General features: G+C 42.3%; 1 protein-coding gene across 3 annotated transcripts in view; it reads left to right on the forward strand.

The window, feature by feature from the left end:
* Positions 1-12,709, forward strand: part of FER (FER tyrosine kinase) — a 364,169-nt gene extending 351,460 nt beyond the window's left edge. For all 3 annotated transcript variants that reach the window (XM_036278843.1, XM_036278845.1, XM_036278844.1), the window contains 2 exons: positions 9,915-10,037; positions 11,026-12,709. In XM_036278843.1, the coding sequence (XP_036134736.1) occupies positions 9,915-10,037; positions 11,026-11,168 (266 nt within the window). In that variant the 3' untranslated portion in view covers positions 11,169-12,709. The remainder of the gene's footprint in view (positions 1-9,914; positions 10,038-11,025) is intronic.
* The last annotated feature ends 11,524 nt before the right edge of the window (positions 12,710-24,233 follow it).

Genomic DNA, 24,233 nt, shown 5'->3' on the forward strand with positions numbered 1-24,233 from the left:
CTGAGTAGTATTCCATTGTGTACACACACACACACTCACACACACACACACACCTTCTTTCTCTAATTATCCATTAAAGGACACTTAGGTTGTTTCCATGTCTTGGCTTTCATGAATAATGCTTCACTGAACATAGGGGTACATATATCTTTATGAATAAATGTGTTTAAATTTGGGGGGTAGATACCAATAAGAGGATTGCTAGGTCATATGATAGCTCTGTTATTTTTTTGACGAACCTTTATACTGTTTTCCAGACAGTTGTATCAATTTACATTCCCACCAGCAGTGAATGAGAGTTCCTTTTCCTTTACAACCTCTCCAACACTTGTTATTTCTTGTTTTGCTGATGATAGCCATTCTAACAGGTGTGAGGTGGTGTCTCATGGTGGTTTTAATTTACATTTCCCTAAAGCTAGTGAATTCAGGCATCTTTTTATATATCCTTGGCCACTTACATGTTTTCTTGGGAAAAGTCTCTGTTCGGGTCCTCTGCCTATTTAGTGATTGGATTGTCTGTTTTGTTGTTGTTGAGTTGTATAAGTTCTTTATATATTTTATATTTTGGATATTAGCCCTGTATCAGAGGTATCATTAGAAAATATCTACTCCTATTTAGTTGGTTGCCTTTTTGTTTTGTTGATTTCTTTAGTTGTGTAGAAGATTGTTGGTTTGATGTAATCCCATTCATTTATTGTTGCTTTTACCTCCCTTGCCTTTGGGGTCAAATTCACAAAACCCTCTGAGATCAAGGTCCATAGTTTACTACATATGTTTTCAATCTATTTTGAGTTAATTTTTGTGTATGGCATCAGATAGCAGTCTAGTTTCATTCTTTTGCATGTGGCCTTCCAATTTTCCCAAAAGCATTTCTTGAACAAATTTTCCTTTCTCCATTATATGTTTTTGGCTCCTTTGTTGCCCATTCATGTGTGGGTTTTTTTCCTGGGCTCTTAATTCTGTTCCATTGGTCTCTCTGTCTGTTTTTCTGCCAGTACCATACTGTTTTGATTATTGTAGCTTTGTGTCCCCCCCACCCTCCACCCTCTCAGGATTACTTTGGCTATTCTGGGTCTGTTGTGGTTCTATACAACTTTGATGATTTCTTTGTTCTATTTCTTTAAAAAATTGCTGTTAGAATTATGATAGAGATCTCATTGAATCTGTATATTGCTTTGGGTAATATGGCCATTTTAACTATGTTGATTCTTCCATGAACACAGACTGTCTTTCCATTTCTTTGTGTTTTCTTCAATTTCTGTCAACAATGTATTATAGATTTCAGTGTTTGGGTCTTTCATTTCCTTTGCTAAGTTTATTTCTTGGTATTTTATCCTTTTTGTTGTAATTACAATTGGGATTGTTTTCTGATATTTCATTGTTAGTATATAAGAACACAATGAATTTTTGTACATTGATTTTTGTATCCTTTACTATATTTGTTTATTGTTTCTAGTAGTCTTCTGATGGAGTCTTTAGAGTTTTCCATATAGAGAATCACATCATCTGCAAAATGTGACACTTTTACTTCTTCTTTCCCAATCTGGATGCCTTTTATTTCTTTCTCTTGCCTGATTGCTCTGGCTCAGCCTTCCGGTAGTGTGTTAAATAACAGTGCTTAGAATGGGCAGCTTTGTCTTATTTCTGATCCTTAAGAGCTCTTAGTTTTCCAGCACTGAGTATAATATTAGCTGCGGGTTTGTCATACGTGGCCTTTATTATGTTGAGGTACTTTCCTTCTATACCCACTTTATTGTGTGTTTTAATCATAAGTGGATATTGTATTTTGTCTCCAATGCTTTTTGGGCATCTATTGATACGATAGATGAGATGGGGTAGATTTGCACTCACGTGGCTTTGTGTTTTTTTTCCCTAATGATTGTGGCTGCTTGACTGCAGCCACCACCCTTTACACTGCTTCTCCCCCCGTCGCTGGGTTCACCTCAATGTGCACTGGCTGCCCAGGCTGGAATGCTGCCTCTGCCCCTCCAGTCTGCTGACTAGGGGTGGCCACCCCACCCTCCACTGCTACTGAGTTTCCTGGGGCTGCGGAGAGCTTCAGATTGTGTGTGCCGCTCTCTTCTCTCTCTCCCCCCTTCCTGATTCCCCTGCTTGCCTCCACACACCCACCTTCTGATGTGTCAGTGCGCGGGGCTCTCAGATGTGTTTGTGTGTTGAGCAGGGAGTCCTGGTCGAATTATAGTTGTCCAGCTTGTAACTTTAAGGGGAGAGACCAAGAGGTTTTCTCATTCTGCCACGATGCTGTCACTACCTGATTTTTATTTTAAGAGCCAAATTATTCACAGAGTAAAAGTGTTGCATTGGCTTTGGACCATTTATTTTGAATTTCTTAAAATTGGTCCAATAACTTTATCTAATGTTAGGTTCCTAAAGCCTTAAGCCAATCAGTTCTGTAGTTTCTCACTCTGAAAATTGACATGGTTTCTTAGCATTTCGGTCTCTGGAATTTATATAAATCTGTGGAAAGAGAGATGGGAGTTACATTTTAAAACAGCAGGGACTTTTTTGTACTTGAATGTTTATGTGGCATTGTAATTGGAAATAAATATAGCTGTGGTTGGGATGAAATGAGCCAAAAGATGGGAAATAGGTCAAGAATTTTGAAAGAAAAAGATTGTGCTTTGAGTGAAATTAGAAATTGTGTTTTCATTAAGGGAAGCAGCAGTATGAGATGGTGAATGGGTGTAGTTAGTATGTTTTGAATTAAAGTGAAAAATTACTTCACGGAAAATAAGGTTTTTGTCTTTAGATCCAGACATTTATAAATGCCTTTTTTTAATTGAAGTGAAATTCATGTAACAAAATTAGTCATTTTAAAGTGACTAATTCAATGGCATTTAGTACAATTCACACACAATATTGTACAACCCCTACCTCCATCTAGTCCAAAATAAAACACTACCCATAAAGAAGTTACTCCTCATTCCTCCCTCACCCCCAGCCACTGGCAACCACGTACCTGGTTTTTCATGCTGTGGATTTACCTATACTGCATATTTCATAGAAACGGAATCATACAACATGTGACCTTTGTGAGTGGCTTTTTTCACTTAGCATAATGTTTTCAAGGTTTATCCTTGTGGTGGCATTTATTATTACTACATTCCTTTTCATGGCTGATTAATATTCCATTGTACGTATTTACCACAATTTGTCTATCTATTTATCCACTGATGTATATACTTCAGCAGTTTTTACCTTTTGGCTATTATGAACATCTGTGTACACGGATTTATTTGAGTACCTCTTTTTAATTATTCTAAGTAAACACTAGGAATCATATGGTAATTCTGTGTTTAACCCTTTGAGGAACCAGCAGAAGTGTTCCAGATAAAGCTATGGACTGCAATTGGTTTGGAACTTATTTGGGAAAGACTCAGAAGCCAGAATCTATTTTCTGTTTTGTTTACCAAGGATACTGTGGACCAGACAAGTGTGGGTAGCTGTCATTATGAAAAATTGACGAAGCTCTTGTAGGTGCCAACAATGTTTTCGCAGTTAACATTCTACAGATAGTAAGCCTCACCCATCGTTCGTCTTCCCATTTGCTACCAAGAGAAGCTTTTGTGAGCTTTCTAGTGATCACAGACTAATTCCACTATTCCCATATCTAGAGAAAACAACAGCTCTGCTATTTTCCATAATAATTCTTCTCTGAGGTGGTAGTTGTTATTACTCTAAGGCTGTATTCTTAAGGAGATCAATCACAGCATAAAAGATAGGATGGTAACCATTGTGTTTACACAGAGGTTTTCTTTCCATAATGAAACATGGAAACACCATTAAGCACCTTCTGATTCGTTCTCACAGCATTCCTGTAAGGGAGCTGCAGCTGGACTTTGGAGACCCTAAAGGCTTACCAGTAAAATCCAAATCTCGAGAAGCTGTCCTTACACCTGATTTGCTAGATTTTCAACATTATGTTGCCTTTACAACTCTTCTTACTTTTAAGCAAGTATGCCAAGTAAAATTCTGCCTTTCAATAAAAGTGTACTTTAGTTGAATTTCAAGCTGATGAAATTATTTTCAAATCAAAATACAAATTCCAGATATCTCTAACAGCCAGGCCTAAAGCATTATATGTTTAAACTTTTTAAAAAATATATAGTTGTTATACAGTATTATATTAGTTATATTAGTTTCAGGTGTAAAATATAGTGATTTGACATTTTTATACCTTACATTGTGATCACCCAACTAATTCTAATAATCGTCTGTCACCATGCAATTTATCACAGTATTATTGACTATATTCCCCTTCACCCCTCCCTTCTGATAACCATCAGTTTGATCTCTATTTCTGTGTGTCTGATTTTGGTTATTGTTTGATTTATTTATTTTTTATTTTTTAGATTCTACATATAAGTAAAACCATATAGTATTTGTCTTTCTCTGACTTACTGCACTTATCATAGTACCCTGTAGGTCCATCCATGTTGTTGAAAATGGCAAGATTTCATTCTTTTTTATTGCAGCATAATATTCCATTGCATACATAGAGCACATCTTTATCCATTCATCTGTTCATGGGCATCTAGACTGTTTCCATATCTTTGCTATTGTAAATAATGTTACAGTGAACATAGGTAACCATATATCTTTTTGAATTAGTGTTTCCATTATGTTTATTCATCTCCTCTGCCCATTTTTTAAATCAGATTGATTACTTTTTGTTATTGAGTTGTATGAGGTTTCTTATATAATTTGAATAGCAACCCCTTATCAGATATATCATTTGTGAATATATTCTTCCATTCAGTAAGTTGTCTTTTTGTTGTTGTTAATGTTTTCCTTCACTGTACAGAAGCTTTTAGTTTATGAAGTCCTATTTATTTTTGCTTTTGTTTCCCTTGCTCAAGGGGACATTTCCAAATAGACATTATACAGACTGATGTCAGATAATTTACTATGTTTTCTTCTATGAGTTTTATGGTTTCAGGTCTTAAGTTTAAGTCTTTAATTCATTTTGAGTTTATCTTTGTATATGGTGTAAGAGAGTGGATCGGTTTCATTTTTTTCATGTATCTGTCCAGTTTTTTTAATTCCACATGTTGAAGAGACTATCATTACTCCACTGTATATTCTTACCTCCTTTGTCATAGACAAGCTGATCATATAAGTGAAGGTTTATTTCTGGGCTCTCTATTTTGTTCTATTAATCTGTGTTTCTGTTTTTGTGCCAGTACCATACTGTTTGGCTTACTACAGCCTTGTAGTGTAGCTTGAAATTAGGGAGTGTGATACTTCCCAACTTTGTTCTTCTTTCTCAAGATTGCTTTGGCATTTGGGGTCTTTGTGGTTCCATATAATTTTAGGATAATTCATTCCAGTTCTGAGAAGAATGCCATTGGTATTTTCATAAGTATTGCATTGAATCAGAAGATTGCTTTGGGTAGTATGTTTATTTTAATGATATTAATCCTTCCAATCCATGAGTATGGTTTGTACTCTTCAGTATCTTACAGTTTTCAGAATACAGATCTTTCACAGTCTCTTCAACAAATGGTATTGGGAAAACTGGACCACTGTCTTATACCATACGCAATAATGAACTCAAAATGGATTAGAGACTTGAATGTAAGAAACCCATAAAACTCCTAGAAGAAATATAGGCAGTAATCTTTTCTTTTTTAAATGACAGTCACAATAATAATTCCCCTAAATTTATTTATCAGTTATTAAATAAAGTTTACATTTTTTATTAATTTGTTTTTGTTAAAGATGTTTCTCCTTTTCCCCCCATTGACACCCTCCTCCGCACCCCCCCACGCCAACCCCAGCTTTGTTGTCTATGTCCATTGGTTATGCATACATGCATATAAGTTCTGTGGTTTATCTCCTCCTCCCAAGCCCCCTCCTCTGAGGCTTGTCAGTCTGTACCCCACCTCTATGTCTCTGGGTCAGTATTGTTCATCAGTATGTTTAGTTCATTATATTCCACAAATAAGTGAGATCATGTGATATTTGTCTTTCTCTGCTTGGCTTGTTTCGCTTGGCATACTCTCCAGGTCCCTCCATGTCATCTCAAAGGATAAGAGATCTTTCTTTCTTACAACTGCATAGTATTCCATTGTGTACATGTACCACAGCTTTTTTATCCACTCATCTACTGATAGACACTTGGGTTGTTTTCAGATCTTAGCTATTGTAAAAAGTGCTGCTATGAACATACGGGTACATATATTCTTTCTGATTGGTGTTTCAGGTTTCTTAGGGTGTATTCCTAGAAGTGGGATCACTGAGTCAAATGGCAGTTCAATTTTTAACTTTTTGAGGTAACACCATATTGTTTCCATAGTGGCTACACCAGTCTGCATTCCCACCAGCAGTGTACTAGAGTCCCCTTTTCTCTACACCCTCGCCAACACTTGTTGTTCGATGATTTATTGATGGCGGCCATTCTGACAGGTGTGAGGTGATACCTCATTGTTGTTTTAATTTGCATCTCTCTGATGGTTAGTGATGTTGAGCATTTCTTCATATGTTTCTTAGCCATTTGTATGTCCTGTTTGGAGAGGTGTCTGTTTAGGTCCTCTGCCCATTTTTTAATTGGGTTTTTGTATTTCTTTTGTTGAGTTGTATGACACTCTATATATTTTGGAAATTAATCCCTTATCTGATGCATAATTATAGGCAGTAATCATTACATCAGTCATGGCAATTATTTTTTTTTTTTGACCTGTCACCAAAAGCAAATATAAACAAGTAGAGTACCTCAAGTTAAAAAGCTTTTGTACAGCCATGGAAACCATCAACAAAATGATATGGTAACCTACTGCATGGGAGAAAATATTTACAAATTATATATCTGATAATGGGTTGATATTCAAAATATCATATAACCCAGTAGCCAAAAATAACTTAGATCAGAAAATTGGCAAAAAATGTTAATCAACATTTTCTAAAGAAAACATACAGGTGACCAGTGGGTACATGAAAAGATTCTCAATGTTCCCAATCATCAGAAATGAAATTCTCAAACCACAATTAAATATTACCTCACATCTGTTAGAATGGCTATTATCAAAAAGACAAGATGTAACAAATGTTGCCGAGGATGTGGAGAAAAGGGAAACCCTTGTGCACTTCTGTTGGGCATGTAAATTGGTGCAGCCATTAGGGAAAACAGTATGGAAATTTATCAAAAAAATACAAGTACTATATAATCCAGCAATTCCACTTCTGGGTATATATCTGAAGGAAATAAAATCCCTATTTGGAAGAGACATAATCACTCCCGTGTTCAGTGTAGCATTTGTTAGCATAGCCACAGTATGAAAACAACCCTAGTGTACATCAATACATGAATGGATAAAGAAAATGTGGTAAAAATATACAATGAGATACTATTCAGCCATTAAACCTTGCCATTTGCAACAACATGGATGACTTAGAATACCTAAATCAAACAGAAAACAACAAATATCATGCGCTCTCATTTATATGTGGAATCTTAAAAAGTACACACACAAAAAAAGTTCAGAGGTGCAGGTAGGGTTCCGGGATGGCCAAAATGGGTCAAGGGTACAAATGCCCAGGTATAAAGTAAGTCATGGGGCTTTTTTTTTTTTTTATCCTTACTCGAGGACATTTTTGCATTTATCTTCAGATAGAGTGGGAGGGAGAGAGAAAGGAAGAGAGAGAGAGAAACATCGATGCAAGAGAGACACATCTACTGGTTGCCACCCACATGACCCGGATGGGCCGGAGACAAACCGCAACCTAGGTATGTGCCCTTAGCGGGAACCAAACCCGGGACTCTCTGGTCCGCGGGCCGATGCTCTAACCGCTGAGCCAATCCGGCCAGGGCTAAGTCATGGGGCTTTTATGTATAGCATGGTGACTATAGTTAATACTAGATCGCGTATCTGAACGTTCCTAAAAGAGTTGAGCTTAAAAGTTCTCATCAAAAGAAAAAATATATAACTATATGATGACAGCTGTTTACTAGACTTATGTGGTGATCATTTTGCAATACATTCGGCCCTTGTTTATCCCGGTTAATCAGTTCCAGACTCTACCGCGATAAATGAATTTCCACAAAGTAGGACTCTTTATTTATATACAGTCGTCCCTCACCACTTCGTGCTGCCACTTTCGGGGCTTCACTCTGCCACAGTTTTTTCAAGTATAGTGTGGCACAGGATTGGAGAAAACCCCGGTAGAGTGAAGCGGCGAGGGCCAATTGTATACCCAAATATCAAATTATGTTGTACTCTTGAAACTAATGTTATAAATCAATTATACCTCAATAATATAACTATTTTTAAAAATTGTTAAAATTATGCATCACAATCAGGTTCAAAGGTCAAGGCTGTAGAGTTATAAGCTTTCACTTCTGAAGTGTTGGTTTATATAAGATGTGCCTTTCTTGATATCAACCCAGTTATTATCTTACAAAAAAAGGTATTTGACTCTGTATTATTCCTTGTACTTTCTTTTTTTTTTTTTTTAATCCTCATCCGTGGACATTTTTCCATTTTTTGTACAGACAGAGTGGGAGGGAGAGAGAGGGAAACATCGATGTGAAAGAGACACATCGAGTGGCTGCCACCCGCACGACCAACCAGGGCCGGGGACAAACTGCAACCGAGGTACATGCCCTTAGCGGGAACCGAACCCGGGTCTCTCCGGACCATAGGTGGACACTCTAACCGCTGAGCCAAACTGGCCAGGGCTCCTTGTACTTTCTTGAAAGATTAATGAGTCTTAACTGTAGCCATTGGATGACAAAGGGTTGGTATGAAGATAAGAAAACTAACTAATCTTCCTGCTACGCATAGTGAACATCCATAATTACTGCCTGCTAAGAAGGAAGTCATTCCCTCCGCTGGAGATGGCCGTCAGTAAGCATACTCCAACGTCAGAGCCGTCTTCATAGTGCAGGGACACTCTGGTTCTTGTGACTTTAAAGGTCAAGGAAGCAAAAAGGCCATCCTACTTAAAGAAACACGATTATTTTAGAGGAGAGGCGAACATAGACCCTGGAGCGGAGGAGTGAAGGCAGGTAGCTACAAGCGGGTAGAAATGAAATCATTTCAGAATACTTGAACACCGCTGCAAGTGAGGTTTGGTTAGGATATGTTAAAAAAAAAAAAAAAATACAGCTATATTGGGAAAGTCTTAGAAATTCTTACCTCTTGGATACTGGACAGATTTTTTTCTGCTTTACCTCCTTCCTTGATTTCACATCCATCTCCAGAAAGTATTTTGTGTTGGCTTTTTCTCTCTGCTTCTCTGGAATAGTATTTTTTAAAAAATCCTGTGAGCATAGCTTATGTAGCCTAGTAAAACAGTTGCACCAAGATTTCAACATAACAAGGCACCATGTGATTTAAAGTTGTTTTTATCAGCCAGCTGTTAATTTCTACTCTATTTAAAACACACACAAAAATATACTTTCCATAAATGAAACTGTCGGTGGGGAAAATGAGACCTTTAAGCAAGTAAAAATATCTATAAACAGTGATGAGTAAACAATTTAAGTTAAGAAACTTATCACTTATTTGTAATTTTAGTGGGATGAAAATGATGCAGGCAGAAGACAGAATTGCAGAAATCCAGCTTACTTAATCTTCGAGACACTGATGTGCACAAATTTATATCTCAGCTACCACAGGGAAAGTAAGCTTGCTTTCTGGCTGAACAGTTGTTCTTGCTGGGCAAAGGTGATTTGGAAGCTGGTTTGGTTAAACCAGCAGCCTGAACACTGTTAATTTGCTTGGTAATATCACTAGTCCCGGAGAGCAGAACTCGTTTAAGGAACAGGATCACTAGTTTTAAAGTTCCTTTGGTAAGTTTAAATATATTAATATGTGACTGGCATAGAAATTCACTCCCATAAACGGTCACCCGTGTATCCGCTCACCTGGTGTGGTTTGTTTGCCCTCTAGGGAGATACAGTTCTGAGAGTGACGTGTGGAGCTTTGGCATCCTCCTCTGGGAGACCTTCAGCTTAGGGGTCTGCCCGTACCCCGGAATGACAAATCAGCAAGCACGTGAGCAAGTGGAAAGAGGTGAGCCAAAGACAGGGGTGGCAGTGGTCACCTCCGCCCCCAGGGGTGGTGCTGTGGGTGTCTGTTTTCTTGGGGGGAGGAGGGTACGTACTGTTTGTATGGAGAGAGAGCAGAGGTGGTTATACATCTGTTTCTGAACCCCTGGACCGCATGGCTCTTACACAACAAAAGGCAACAAAACTCTTTTTGGATGTACAAATAGAGCTCTAGGCTTTTCTTCCGCTCCCCCTGCTTGGCATGGCCTCTGCAGGGCACTCTGTTCAGTCTCTTCAAGGGAATAGGATACTTAGCACCGTTACTATTCCTGCAGTGTGGTTCAGCCTCAGGGAGCTTGTGACAACTGGGAAACACTTCGAAAGAAACCCTCTGGTGCTCCCAGGTCGGAGAGGGAGTACGTAGGTGATGGTGTCACCCTGGCGTGCGTTCGCGAGGTCTGCAGCTGGCAGCAGACATATGCTTCTGACAAATGGCAGTGTCTCGGGCCCCTCAGGAGGGCATGGTGGAGGACGGCTCCCAGTTTCCTGCCTGTCCCGGACACCTTCCTCCTGAGGGCACACCCCTGCCCACCCCTTGGCACGAAAACTAAGATTTCTTCTCCGACGGTAAAGGAGTGTAACTCATGTTCATTTCTGTTTCACTTTTGAATTAGTGTGTATTACATCCTCATCCTCTCTTCATCTTCAAACACCTGGGTAGTAGAGATGATATTTTTTAACAACTCTGCCCACAGCATCTAAAAGCAAATACCGAGAGCAGAGAGCGTGCGTGTGTGTGTGTGTGATGTCTCTCACGTCAGACTGCGACGAGCCCACAGACAGAGCGGGTGCCCTGAACTGAAGGCGCTTCTGTGGCTCTGTTGTGGTGAACTCCGCCTTACGAAGGGTGTTTTGTTTCTGTTCCCCTACAACATCAGGTACTAAGCTTACAGACCACACGGTGCCCTGCGCGAACATTCGTATCTCATCTCCGTTCTTCTCTTGGCCCTCAGGGTACCGAATGTCAGCCCCTCAGCATTGCCCAGAGGATATCTTTACGCTTATGATGCAGTGTTGGGATTATAAGCCTGAGAACCGCCCCAAGTTCATTGAACTTCAGAAAGAGCTCACCTCCATCAAGAAGAAATTCTCATAGTGACGGGACGACGGTGCCCGACACAGCCTTCAGGACGCGGCCCTCCGCGGGGATGAGTTTATGCCATGTTACCTGCAACGGTCTGCTAAGGTTATTTTTTTATTAACTGTTTTTTTTTTAATGTGTGCCACTTACAAAAAGGCAAATGCTTCCAAGGAACAGACAGTCCTACCAAGGGCTTTATCAGCTCACTGCAGCCACCCTGCCATTTCAGGCCACTGTAATAATAGAGGAGCAAGGCTCTCACGGAAGGGGCGACAGATGTTTTCACACCGGGACCACTGACGTGTGTCACTGCTCTCCCGCCGCAGGCACAGGTCGCGGGCGCTGGCCTGTGCCGCCCACCTGGCTCACTCGGTGCTATGCGCTGCCTTGGTGACGCACGTCCGCAGGACACCTTCCAGCCGGAGTTTGCTCTGCTCTGCCAAGGCACGATGGTATTTGTAAGCATCATTTTCTGGTGGGAATTATTCAGCCCTCCTAGGGTTTTTATTTTTTCATTTTTTACTGCCAGAAATAAGTGCAGTGTACGAATCATCACACCCCTGTGTCAGCAGGAAGGTCCGTCCCCTCTGTTTGAGGACAGAGCACACTGCTGGCACCAAGGCAGCAGCTTGTCATGGACGTTTAGAGAGGGGATCAGAGAAGAGAAGGAAAACAAACTGTCTTCATATCCAGGTTACACCCACCCCATTTTTATGGTCCGAATTCACGAAACAGGTTCTAAGAAATGTTTTTCAGGAGTTCATAGATAAAGGCTTCTTAATGGCAATAAAACTTTTTTGTTTAAGAGAAACTACAAAGCACAAGTCCACAGAACCAAGAGCACACTGTCGGTGAAGCTCCTGCACCACGGAGGGGGCATCCAGCGTCTAATTCCCCTGCCTGGTGCCAGTTTCCTGAGCTGGCAGGATCTCATGATCCTACACGAGAAACACACTCAGGTGTCTGCCTACGTGCACCTCCCACCACGGAGCAAGGCAGGTGTGAACGGTTAACAGATGAACACTATTGAGGAAAAAGATACAGGACAGCCTCCTTTGTTACCCTAACACTGCTGCCCGGAAACTCTTAGCAGGCAGGTGTGCAGGACAGTGCTGGAGATGGCTCCCCTGAAATGTGACAGTTCAGTAGGATTCTGTCGAGCTGCCCCGTGGCTGCATCCCGGGGCTTACCCCGTGTTCGGTATACAGTGGCCTCAGGATCAGTGTGCGTGGACGAGATGGTCAGGCTCAGGGGTAAATGTGACTTGGGAGCTTTCCATAAGTGCTCAGGCAGATGTCCAGGTAAACAGCACCTTAGTGATGGTCTGGTCTTTGTTTATTAGAAGAGCTTATGGGAAAGAAAATTCCTCCTATTTGTTGCCTGTGAACATCAGTGCACAGAACTCACACCCACTTCTCTGAAAGGTAGAAAGGATAAAACTAAAGAGAATAATGGCTTGTCTGTCATTTCAATCTTCTTGCAAGTTTTGTACACATTTAATGATTACTGCATTCAGACGAAAATGAAAGCATAATAAACTTGCCCTCAAAAATATATTGCAATATTCAAAGCAATTTTGTTTTGATTAGAACTGTTTTTCCCTTCTGTCAAATATTGTAAATAAATGGAACCTTCTTTTGATAACATATACTGTGGCAAATCAGAGCACCGACTCACGAATTAAAATGAAGTGCTGTGGTCTTTAGGCCCTTGCCAACCTTTAATCATAAGAATGGGGACACATCCCCCCTTCACCAGCATTTCTAAGTGATCTTTCCAAAATATTCTTTGTTTATGGAAACCAGCCTCCCATCACTGAGCAGCCTCAATGCTCAGCTCTCAGCAAGAAGAGAGAAGGATGGTTTTGGCTTTAATTTTGTGACTAAGACCTGGAGCTTAATCTTTGCATTCTGGTTTGAAGAAGGAACATGGCATTGATATTTCACTCATCCCGGCTGTTAGGATTTACAATTCACATCATAACTCTGTGCTTAAATTAAAGCAGCTTTGCAAAACATCGTGACATCCACAGCATTTAAATTCCATTTTATTCTTTGGCCCAGAGCAGGCAGCGGTATAGTTCAGGATTAATAACTCACCAGGAGTCTTTCAGGATCGTATCAGTGGTAAAGAATATTAAATTTAATATAGGCACATGCATTGAGAAAAACTTATGCAAACCATTTTTTTACTGTTAATTTTCTTGCACTTAAAGCATAATTTATTTGTCCCTTCTGTCACTGATAATTATTGGAATTATGTACTTTAGGGGCTAATCTATACCCAAAAAGCACACACATAAATGCTGTTCTGAATTTGCAAGTTGGTGTAGAAAAAGGAGGCTTCAGAAATGCACAAAATCCTCTGACTTGTTTAGTAAGAAAACAGTTGTAACCAAAATTGCCACTGGTCTGAATGTAATTAAGCCAGGTTGCAAATCTTTGTGTTGTTAATGGATTTTTCAAGAGGTGCATTTATCACTCCCATACAGTTCCTGTCATAATTCCTTAAATGTATGAGTACAGAGGGGGTGGGGGGTACCCAGGCAATTGGACTCTCACCTACATTTTTCTATCTTGACTCTCTAAGGAGTCTACATGAAAAATATTTAGCTAGTTCATCATTTTTCAAGGAAAGAAATCTTTTAATGTCAAATTAACATTTATTGCCAACACGTGAAACCGAAAATTAATGTTGTATTCGAGCAACCTGAGTTTACTTCCCAAAGCCAACATATTACTTCTTTTCCAGGAATATAATAAAGGATAAACAGGTTTTGTTTAAACTTTCAAAACCCGAGGCTGTATTTCAGCCCATTTTGCCGCTAGTAAAAGGCCTCATGTAATTTTTCTCTTTTGTCTCCCAACTTTAATATAAGCAATAAAGTTCATTCATAATTCATCATTTTATCACAAATACAGTATTATTTAAACATCTTACAAGTAAATCAGCATAGACCATGAGTCATCATATTAGCTACTGTTCAGCACACATTTCACAACTGTGGTTCATTTGAGGGTTATTTTCAAAAGAAGAAAATATGCTTAGTTGCCTAAATAGATTTAATTTTCTTTAAACCACAGAATGGTTTTCTTCTGCATTATTTCATTTTTCAGTGTTGCCATATAGTTTTATATAAAGTTTGGCTGATACCACTAACATAACTATGCTTCATAATACCGGTGTGAGATTTTACAAAGGGTTTTAATTATACGTCACACACTGAGGACTCTGTAGTGGGATCAACACAAAAATTAGAATGCAGCAATAAATGTGTAGGTTGTACGTCACTGTCATTAGAGTTGCCTCAGCCCTCCCACGTGATAATTCATTCCTGTGATTGCCCAGATGTTCTAAGGGTGGACCCAAAAACCTTACTTATATGTACTCTTAGTACACTGCTTTGTGGTCATGTGTCCTGTGACGTGGGATTAATTGAAATGTTCTGAAAAGAGGTTGTTTGCCTCAGCCCTCTCTTTTTCCCCACATACTCCCTTGATCACTCCGTTGGTATTTAAAATGTTTCATATCCACAGAATTGATTGTCCATAAGCACTGCTCTGAGTCATGTAGACTAACTTTTATATTTGGGAGGTCAGAAATCTCATAAAACAGAGAATAATGCAAATAAAAAGAGCAACAGGCAGACCATTGAAAGACACTTTTCTTTATGTATTAACATGTTAATTAAATGGAAACAGATTTTATATGAAAATGAGTTTATATTACTTTTCCATTATACTACTAAGTTAGCATGAAAGTTTACCATTAAAATAAAATGTTATTACCAACTTTGATTTGCTTATACATACCAGAAATTTTTTTTATTAAATATTTTAATTTTATTTATTTTTCTCTGTTTTGATGAGTTTCATATCAAGTCTGAGTCCTATGTTATTTGGAAGAATCTAGAACTGCATATTCATTTTTGCAAAAGAAAATACTCATGTACCAAGAGTACTTACTTGAAAGAGATACTGGTACAGTCCCATAAAATTCTCCTTTAGAAAATAATGCTATAATATAAAATGTGTATAAATTATATGTCTTCATTATAATTCCATTTAAGGAAATATTTATTGCCCCTTGAAAACCATCCTACTGCCTCATGCTGATTCAGAGATTAAATTCTGAACTGTTGAGTCTGGACACTAAGATTCACTCCGCTGCCTAATACGGACTGAGATCCTCGGGCAGGAGGGAAGCCTGCTGTTCTGCATTCCTGGTCACTTTGGAGTGCACGGACGCCATGCGCATGGGCTTCCGTCTGTCTGGTCATAAGGAGCTGAGGCCAGCATGTCCAAGGCAAAGAGGAAAGAACCAGTTATTATTCTAAGATAGGATGATGCTGCCCCAATGGAAAGTATGGAACAAAGCCTCGGACAGTGTCACCAGAAAACCTAAGGAAAACAGTGCCACCAGCCAGATCCTTTCCGACAGAAAATTAAAAAGATACTGGAGCCAAAAGGAAAAGAGGTCACCTGCCAGCGTGTGGGCCTCCGTGTGAGCGAACCGAACGCCTCTTCCTTGTGTTTGAAGCAGGTCTGTACCCTGTGCTGAGCAGCATTTATACTCACTGTCCTGCCCACTAGGGGACGGGGTCGTATGTCTTCAGACTTCTAGAGAGATTACTCAGTCTCTCGACATTAGCATGAGTTATATTTAATATTTCTTAAACTAAGATCACTGGTTATCCATGCCTTATTGGACATCTTTGTTTGCCATAGGCCCTAACCTGGGCAAATCTAAGGAAAACTAATTGGTCCTTAGTGTGATGAACTCTATTCTGGGAAAATATGGAATTAGGCAGGGAAGTAGGAAAATACCAATTAAATAGCAATGCTCTGTGGCTTACACTAGCAGCACTGGAGGGGAAGGAATCTCAGAAACGTCCTAGAGCCAGTCTCAGCACTGCGGGAGACAGACACAGACGGCAGTGGACGAGGCATCTGAACAGGAAGGCCCAAGGACATGAAGGGCGACAACAAAGCACCAACCCAAAGCGACTCAAAGGCCGACAACCTCCAACAAATAAATGCAGTGTCAGTAAGGAAAAGCTAATCCTCCAGAGAGGGGTTTTGAGATGCTTCCTGCCGCATGTTATTAAATATTACAAGCCTCTCAAATCTCTACAACATTTCTTAAAGAGCACTGAATTGGATATTGATTCGATTTTCTTTATGATCCCCATAATCTCAGGAGGTAGCACTGTGGAATGAGAATCACCCTCGCTGCGTCTCCGTCCAGCTGCGTGCCGGTGGGGCCGCCCACTCCCTGAGCGAGCGGTGCGCGTCTGGGGCGGCCAGCGTTGGGGGACATTTGTTGTGAAAGCTCCTACTTTTTATTTTATTAAAGAAGAAATATCTTGCAGGTGTCTGTGCTTGCAACATGGAGACCGATTTCGCTTTCCTCCTTGCCAGCAAACGAGCAAGAGCCCCGAAACAATATTTATAGGTCTCACTCTAAAAGGATTCGAATCTTGAATTTCGAAACTGCCTTCCCGAATATTACCGTTGAGGCCAGCAGATGTGAGCGTTCTACAGAGTAATAAAATGTCCTAGTGATGGTACAGACCTTGGGGCAGAGCTCTGTAATGTTTTCCCTCATCTTTTCTGAAACATCTGCCGTGTCAGATGCAAGGAGCCATGCTGGGTGCTAGTTTTCCTGGGCTATTTGGGGGGAGGGGACATTTTCGTATTTGATTTTTACTTCTGGCATTTCTTTTCTCATACTCAGTTTCCTACTCTTACCTTAGCCAAACAGGAAGGCCTTTTATGGTCCGCTTTTATCAGACAGTGTCATAGTTGGCTTAGACCAAAGGGTTTCTTCTCCCCAGGTGCCTAGGAGGCCCGTGCCTGAGAGGGAACTCCCAGGCACCCACCACCAGGCCACCTGCACGCGATGTGAGATGCAGCTCAGAACAAAAGGAAAGCCAGTTCCGGTCCTTGTGGTGGAGAAGGAGAAGTAAGAGGCAGATGTGTGGCTGAGTGACACTCTCCGCAGAGGAGGGGCATTGTCCCAGGGTGCAGAGGTCACGGTGAGCAGGCACACGGGAAGCAGCCTGTTGACTTGGCTGAGCGCTCCGAAGGAATGTGATTACTGTACCTTAAATTCCTGGACATACTCAGTTTTTCCATCCCACTCTTCTATGCCATTGTTTTTTTTATTTCTTTCATACTCCTCTTGTCAGTAAATATCTAAAAGTAGTATTTCAATTGTGCCATGTTAATGAGTTTTCCCATAGCTCCAGAAAAGAAGGTAGCAAATACAGAAGAACCTTGCATTCAAAATAAGCCAGTGAACCTAGATATACAGACCCCAAAGCATTGTTGTGTTAAAACATCAGCTCTACAAGTTCCCCCAAAGCAGTACCCTTCCTAAAAAGCCAAACATCATACCCTGCTCCTATTTGTCAAGAACATCTGGAATAAGCACATTCTAGACTTCATCCACAGCAGATTCTAAAATAACATGCCAGGAAGCCAGCGTTCGAACACCAGCGTGGACAACAGAAGCAGGCTCCAGTGTGCTCAGTGAAAACACCAGAGCAAACACTCGAACCATTCAGGGGTGGGGAACCTTTTATCTGCCAAGGGCCATTTGGATATTTATAACATCATTCCCGGGTTATACACAATTATCAACTTAAAAATGAGCCTGCTCTATGTGGTCAGGCTAATTAGGTGAGGCGTGTGATGTTAGCTGGCGTGTGATTCTACGGGCCTTATTCACCCCAGGCCAGGCGTTCCCCAGCCCTGAATCTGATCACAGGAGATAATACCTTCTTTTGAAAGCATAGGAAAGATGTCAGTAGGAAATGTCAGTTTTCTGAGCAACACAGGGTGGCCATAAAAAGAAATCCCGGTTCCCACATCGGAGCAGCAAAACTCTGAGAACGACAAAGGAAGTTGTGTCTGATTCCAAACCCTCACTATTAATATTTATTTTTTCATGTAGCTCTTCTCAAATGGCACAATCTTGGGATGTTCGTTGGAATTACATGAGCTAAATTCCTTCAGTGGGGGCTTACATTTCTCAGTGTCCTGCAGTTAGACCCAGAGGGGCTGAGAGGGAATCGAAATTGTTCCTGAAATCCCAGGCAAGAGGACCACCCAGCAGTCTTTGCCTGCTAGTGGGGAAGAAAAGTACCCTACTATGTAGAAATGTCTTTTACAAATAGTTTGACTTGGTGGAAGCAAACTTGCCCTCGTGCTCGTAAGAAATGTCAGACTGTGGTGAGCAGATGCAGAGGGCACGGTGCCCGGGGCCATGCATGCTCCTGGGACTGGGCACGTTTCCTCCTCCCCCAAGGACAGCAGTGTTGCACGTGGCCTGGAGGATGGCCTGACGGCGCCTCCCCTCCAGGCGGCCGGCTTTGCTCCAGCCGCAAGCAGAGACCAGTTCCGAGAGCAGCGAACTTCTTGCCCTACTTCCTCCTCGGACACTGGGCCGTGCGCACGTGCCCTGTACAGAAAATATACATGTTTTCACGGAATTCGCTGTTTTTGGCTTTAGTGTCAAAGAGATTGGTTCTACAAGATTCACCTGATTCCCCATAACAGTCCATTTTATAATCTTAACGATTCTAAATCCAATCCTAGGTATAGTTTCTGAGCATCAAATCAAAATCAGAGATAAAGAGAAACCGGTCGGGCGAGGTCTCAGTGATTTCAAATTCATGACCAAAGTAACCAAAGACATGAAGCCCCCTTTCACTCGGTAGCATCTCCCTTTACTGTGTGACTGTCAGTCACCCGGTACCATCCTCTGGCACGGTCACACACTGTCCATGGACCGGTGCCAGGAGCCCTGACCTTTACATGGGCCGTTTCTGTTCATTTTCCTTCATAAAGCATCGAGATGTCTCACTGAAACAACTTCATGAGTCGGACATCTGGAAAGCTTATGTTTAATTTATGTTTGAAGAGACTGAATTAGGGGCCGAATTAAGCAGCATGAGTGTAGTGGGGTTGGTGCGGGTGTGAATTCTGCTGACTTGATCTCATGGTTTCCTCTGTGTTTCTCTTGGTTTGGCCTGATGAGTTCCCTAAAAGACTGGAGCCTCCAGCGTCGTCGGCCACACAGGGTTAGGAATAGCCAGGTCAATGCAGGAGAACAAATAAAGTCCAAGTCCCGAGAACAGCACTGACTTCTTCAGGAACCTAAGCAAATGGAAAGCAAAGATCAAGTGTATACAGAATGCACAGGCCATTTCCCGGGCAGCCGCTGGCCTGAGGCCCTGCTGTTCCCCTGGCACAGGCCCCGCTGCCTGGCTGCAGAAATGTCCGCTCTGGTTGCTTCCTTGGGGTGACGGTGGCCTGGAGCCTGCCCCTGGGTACAGATGTCCGGTCTGCGAGCATCCTTGTGAGCAAAGCCCTCCTGTGGTTTACACAGTTTCCTTTGTGCCAATGTCAGGTTAAAGCACCTTTAGTCTTTTTTGTTATTGCTTTAAAATAATATATTTGTGAAGTGGATAAAAGAAACACTGGAAATGGGTGCTTCTTATAAAAAGTTCAAGTGTAAAACATACAAACAAGGCCTTTGGTGAGTGTATCTAGCTTTGTAAGCAGGTCTGAAAATGAGAGCTGAATATATAAAGCGGTTGTCTGTCTTTTACCATTTTTAACTCAGATCTGTATTTAACACTTATTTATTTGTTAGTTTTTACATTCAGAAGAAATACACGCTGAACTTTGGCTAACATTGTAGGATGTTTTTAAATTGTTTTCTACTTTTTTAAAACATGATTTCATCATTTTTGTAAACTTTGATCACTTTTGAATAGCCTCTTTTTCTTTTCCAATGGACCAATTACCACTTATAGTTCTGCGGAACCTTTTTTACTGTATTCTTATAATAAATGTAAAATATTTGTAGCAAATTGAGCCTTGTCTTGTTTCCTCTTTTTATCTGTTTATATTTCTCTTCCTTTTCCATGTAAATATGCTCTAAATAGAAGGAAAGGAAGAAGGGATTTCCATGGTAACTGGGCTCCTAGGGATGTAATGCAGCAAAAAATTATTAGCTTTCAGTTTCTCTGTAATTAAGCTTATGAGTTCTGATGATAATGGGTGTGTGTTGCTTACAGTCCAATCACCGCTTCCTCTGTTTAGAAATCAAAACTGAAATGTAGTTCAAGTCGCATTTCTCTGAGTGGATTGGCTGTCTGCCAGGGTCCGTGGGGGCTTCACAACAGGCTGCGTTTAGACATACTGAAGGATTTAGCAGAGAAAGGCAGCTGAGGGATGCTTGGAGGGAAGCTGGGAGCTGGCCCTGCCCCGCAGCTGGGTCTGCATCCTGGCCCCGCTCTCCTGCAGGGCTGGCTGGTCACGCGCCGAGGCCCCGACTTCTCTTTCCCCTCAGTCAGCAAATCAGTAGCCTTTCTACAGCAGTGTGCTGGTCTTTACACAGGTCTCCCTGCATGACGCCACAGGCTCCCCTCACCCCTGGTCTTGGATTAGAGGAGTCACCCATCCCCCCGCCCAAAAACAAGTGTGGACAGTTTGTGGGGCCGCCCACAAGCTGCTTAGAACAGGGAAGGGATCCACCCAGCCCTCCGGCCCCGGGGCCTCCGCTCTGCAGCGCTCTGACCGACCCGAGCTGCGCTCTCTGGGCGCTGTGAACCCCTTTCCACTGGAGCTCTGTCTGCCTGGGTGGCACCCTCATCCCCAGCAGGTCTGATGCCTGACACAGCGTCCTGCACAGCCGTGTTGTTACTGACTTCAGTTCCCTAGGACCGGCGCATCCATCACCAAGGAAGGTTGGCTCTTCCACTGAAATCCCGTTCCCCAGGATGGATGGACAGGGTCTCTGCCATCCCTGGAGTTCTCGTGGTGCGACAAGTCCTACACCTCACTGCACATCCCGCTCTAGCTAGTGACTGCTTCCGGCAGGTGGTGCTGGTGTATGTTGCCTGCAGGAAACATGGATGTAAAAACCAGTCTCTTGAAAGCATCAGGGGTTGCTGCTCCGGTTAAAAGCTGCACTGAAAGAGGTGCTTTTTCCAGCTCTTCAGATCTGAAGCCACTGGACACACCAACACACGTGGACCAAACTCTCGAGGTCACAGCTGAGTAAGGCTGCGGGTGCTCCCCAAAGGCGCCGACTGTGAAACAAGCCCCGAGCCCGGGCTGGGGGGACCCAGGTTCTCCCCCTGCGGGGACTGCCACTCGTCTGTAAGCCCGGACAAACCTTATCCGTCTAGACTGCTCTCCTCGCCTGCAAATGAGGGTGGACTAAATAATTGCCTAGTATTCACATTTTCTTTCTCTTACTCTCCTCCGCACCCACTCCCCCTTTTTTTCCTTCCTTCTCGTCATTCAACTCCCCTTCCTGAAAGCACCCTAATTTCCTCCTGGGGAATTTACTTTTTTTATTTAGTGCAGTCCTGATGGAAATGTAATGCGGAGTGCCCTCCCACGACAGAAGCAGATACTCCACAGCCTTTATTTGCCGAATGGGGTCTTTCTTCCAAGACTGAGTCTTCAAGGACAGAGGACCAGCCAGAACACAGTCCTCCCAGGAGAGTGTTGCTGTAACTCCCGCTTCCTAGCCCTCCAGACCCCCTTGGTTTCTGTCCACCCCCAAGCCTCATTCTCTGCCCTGCCACTGCCCTTGGAGTCCCCTGCCCGCCTCCCTGCTAATTCCCTTCTCCCTGACGGATCCCCATCCGCCCGCTGCCTGCTGTCAAGGACCCTGCCTGACGCACGGACCTCCAGGTGAGGCCCCTCCGGCTGGGACTCTGTAATCTGTTCGCGGGCTCATTCTGGGATCCCAAACAGCAGCACTATTCAGGGTGAGTTCTATTCTTTCGCTTTTTCCAGTGTCGCTGTCAGAATTCAGCAAAAAGAAAAACTCCCTCAAGGTTCAGTCATCATCTAATGTGCAGCTGATTATCCAAACTAAGCCTCTTAATATCTCCCCAGCTCTGGACCTAGGTAATTCAAAATTATAAATGTTTCCTTTGCAGTCTCCCTGCGGGAACAATGGCACCATAGGATAGTTAAATGATAAGGTCAATGGACTAGAACATTGTGAGAGGCTAACTGATCTATCACTGCAATATAAATGCCAAGAATTAATAGAAAAATAAATGTCACAGAAAGCTGGGAGACTGACCTTCGAAGCCATTCTCTTTGGGCTTCCCACGCGCACCTTTCAGGGGGCTTGATCTTATTCCAGATTAAGGAGAGTCTCCCTTTTCTGAAAATACACACACACACACACCCCAAATGTTTCCTTTTAGACCTGGGTAAAAGACAATAATTTAAGCCTGTTGGGTTTCCATCCCAAACTAATGTCAGAGCAGCCCCGGAAGCCTCCCTTTGCCCTTGTCCTCCTGCCCAAACCAGGGCACACTGTGGCGTGGCGGTGTAGAGAGGGGGCTCCCAGGCACACTCAGTTCGCCCCTGCTCATCGGTGTCCCATCGCGCCACAGTCTCGAGGACCTGGAACAGTGAAGTCCTGTCAAAGCCCAGAAACGGGGCCTTTTCCAGAACGCACACGGCCTCAGTCTACCAGGAGCACCAATCAGAGAGGGAACATCTTCTCTGTTACAGCTGAGCCATTACTTTTAATCTCAGTCCAATGAAGGGACAGGCAGCCATCTGCCCCAGCCTGGTTAATGTCTGAATATCTTTTTGAACCAAACTAAATCCAGCCTCTGCCCGCGAAGCTCTGCTGCATAGACACTCAGAGGACACCAGCAGGTCCCGCCACCGGCCCCCTCCGCTCCATGTTCTCTCCCCTTCTTCCCTCTGTCCCCTCGTGTGCACCGTTTCTCGTGGTTCAGATGAGTCCTAGACCAGCGCGCCCTACAGCCCTACCCCAAAGCAGTTCCGTGGTTATAATCACTGTGGATTTTAAATGTATATTCGTCAGGTGTTATTTTCAAAGAACAGAAGTCATCTACAACATTAAACAGAAGTAAAAGAGAAAAATTATAAATAAAACCCAATTATAAAGAACAGAGAAAACTACATATCTGAAATTCATTAATTATAGCAACTAAGCAATAAATTTCACTGAATTTTCTGACAACAAAAACAAAAACAAATTAAAGGAAAGAAAAGAAAGTACTTACATTATAAAATAAAAAAGGCTGAGCACTGGCTGGTTGCTCAGTGGTTAGAGCATCAGCCCACGGACCAGAGAGTCCTGGGTTCGGTTCCTGCTAAGGGCACGTACCTCGGTTGCAGTTTGTCCCCGGCCCCGGTTGGGGTCGTGTGGGTGGCAACCAGTCGATGTGTCTCTCTCACATGGATTCCCCCCCCCACCCCCACCCCGCTCCCTCCTGGTCTATCTGAAGATAAATGCAAAATGTCCTCTGGTGAGGATTGAAAAAAAAAAAAAAAGGTTAGAAACAGGTGATTCTAGAACTTCATGTTTTCTAAGATTAAATATGAAAGTCATGGCTGCTCTCAGCTGGAAGGACTCTTGTCCCCAAGACGCTAGCAGTGCTGCAGACATCTGTGGTCACAACTGGGAATTTCCCCTGCGGCTCAGAGTAGAGGCCAGGGTGCTCTGAGCGCCCCGCAGCGCGGGACAGGCCTCCACGTTAAAGAATGAGCTGCCCACACCGGCGTGCTGCCCTGCTTCCAAGCCCTGGTTGTGGGGCGCGTCTGAATTTCCATCCAGAAAAAGTGGAAGCTTTCCTTACCGAGACAAATGTTAAAGGGACAATGAAAGTTCAAAAGATAAAAATGCCCTTTTCATTCCTTCCCTAGGTTGAGATGTTTGGGATACTGCTTACACAGAACAATCATCTCGATAGTCTACAAACCAAGAGTTGTTTTTTTAAAACCATCCTCTGATGAGATGTACGAAGAACAAGAAAGAATAAACCATTTTAGGGATAAAAAACCTAGATATCAATAACTACAGAAACAGCAAGGATTGAACAAATAATGAGTAAATACTATGAGCTTTATGGTAGTAAATTTGAAAACAAACGGAATGAAAACTTACACAAAATTGACACATTCCTAGAGAACATGTAACTTGCCCGAGCTAACTGAGACAGACAGAGCCTGGATGGAGGTGGAGAGTAGGTGAAGCCACCACCCTGGGAACCACAGGAAG

The sequence above is a fragment of the Molossus molossus genome, unplaced genomic scaffold (genome assembly GCF_014108415.1).
Source record: "Molossus molossus isolate mMolMol1 unplaced genomic scaffold, mMolMol1.p scaffold_m16_p_3, whole genome shotgun sequence".
Lineage (NCBI taxonomy): Eukaryota > Metazoa > Chordata > Mammalia > Chiroptera > Molossidae > Molossus > Molossus molossus.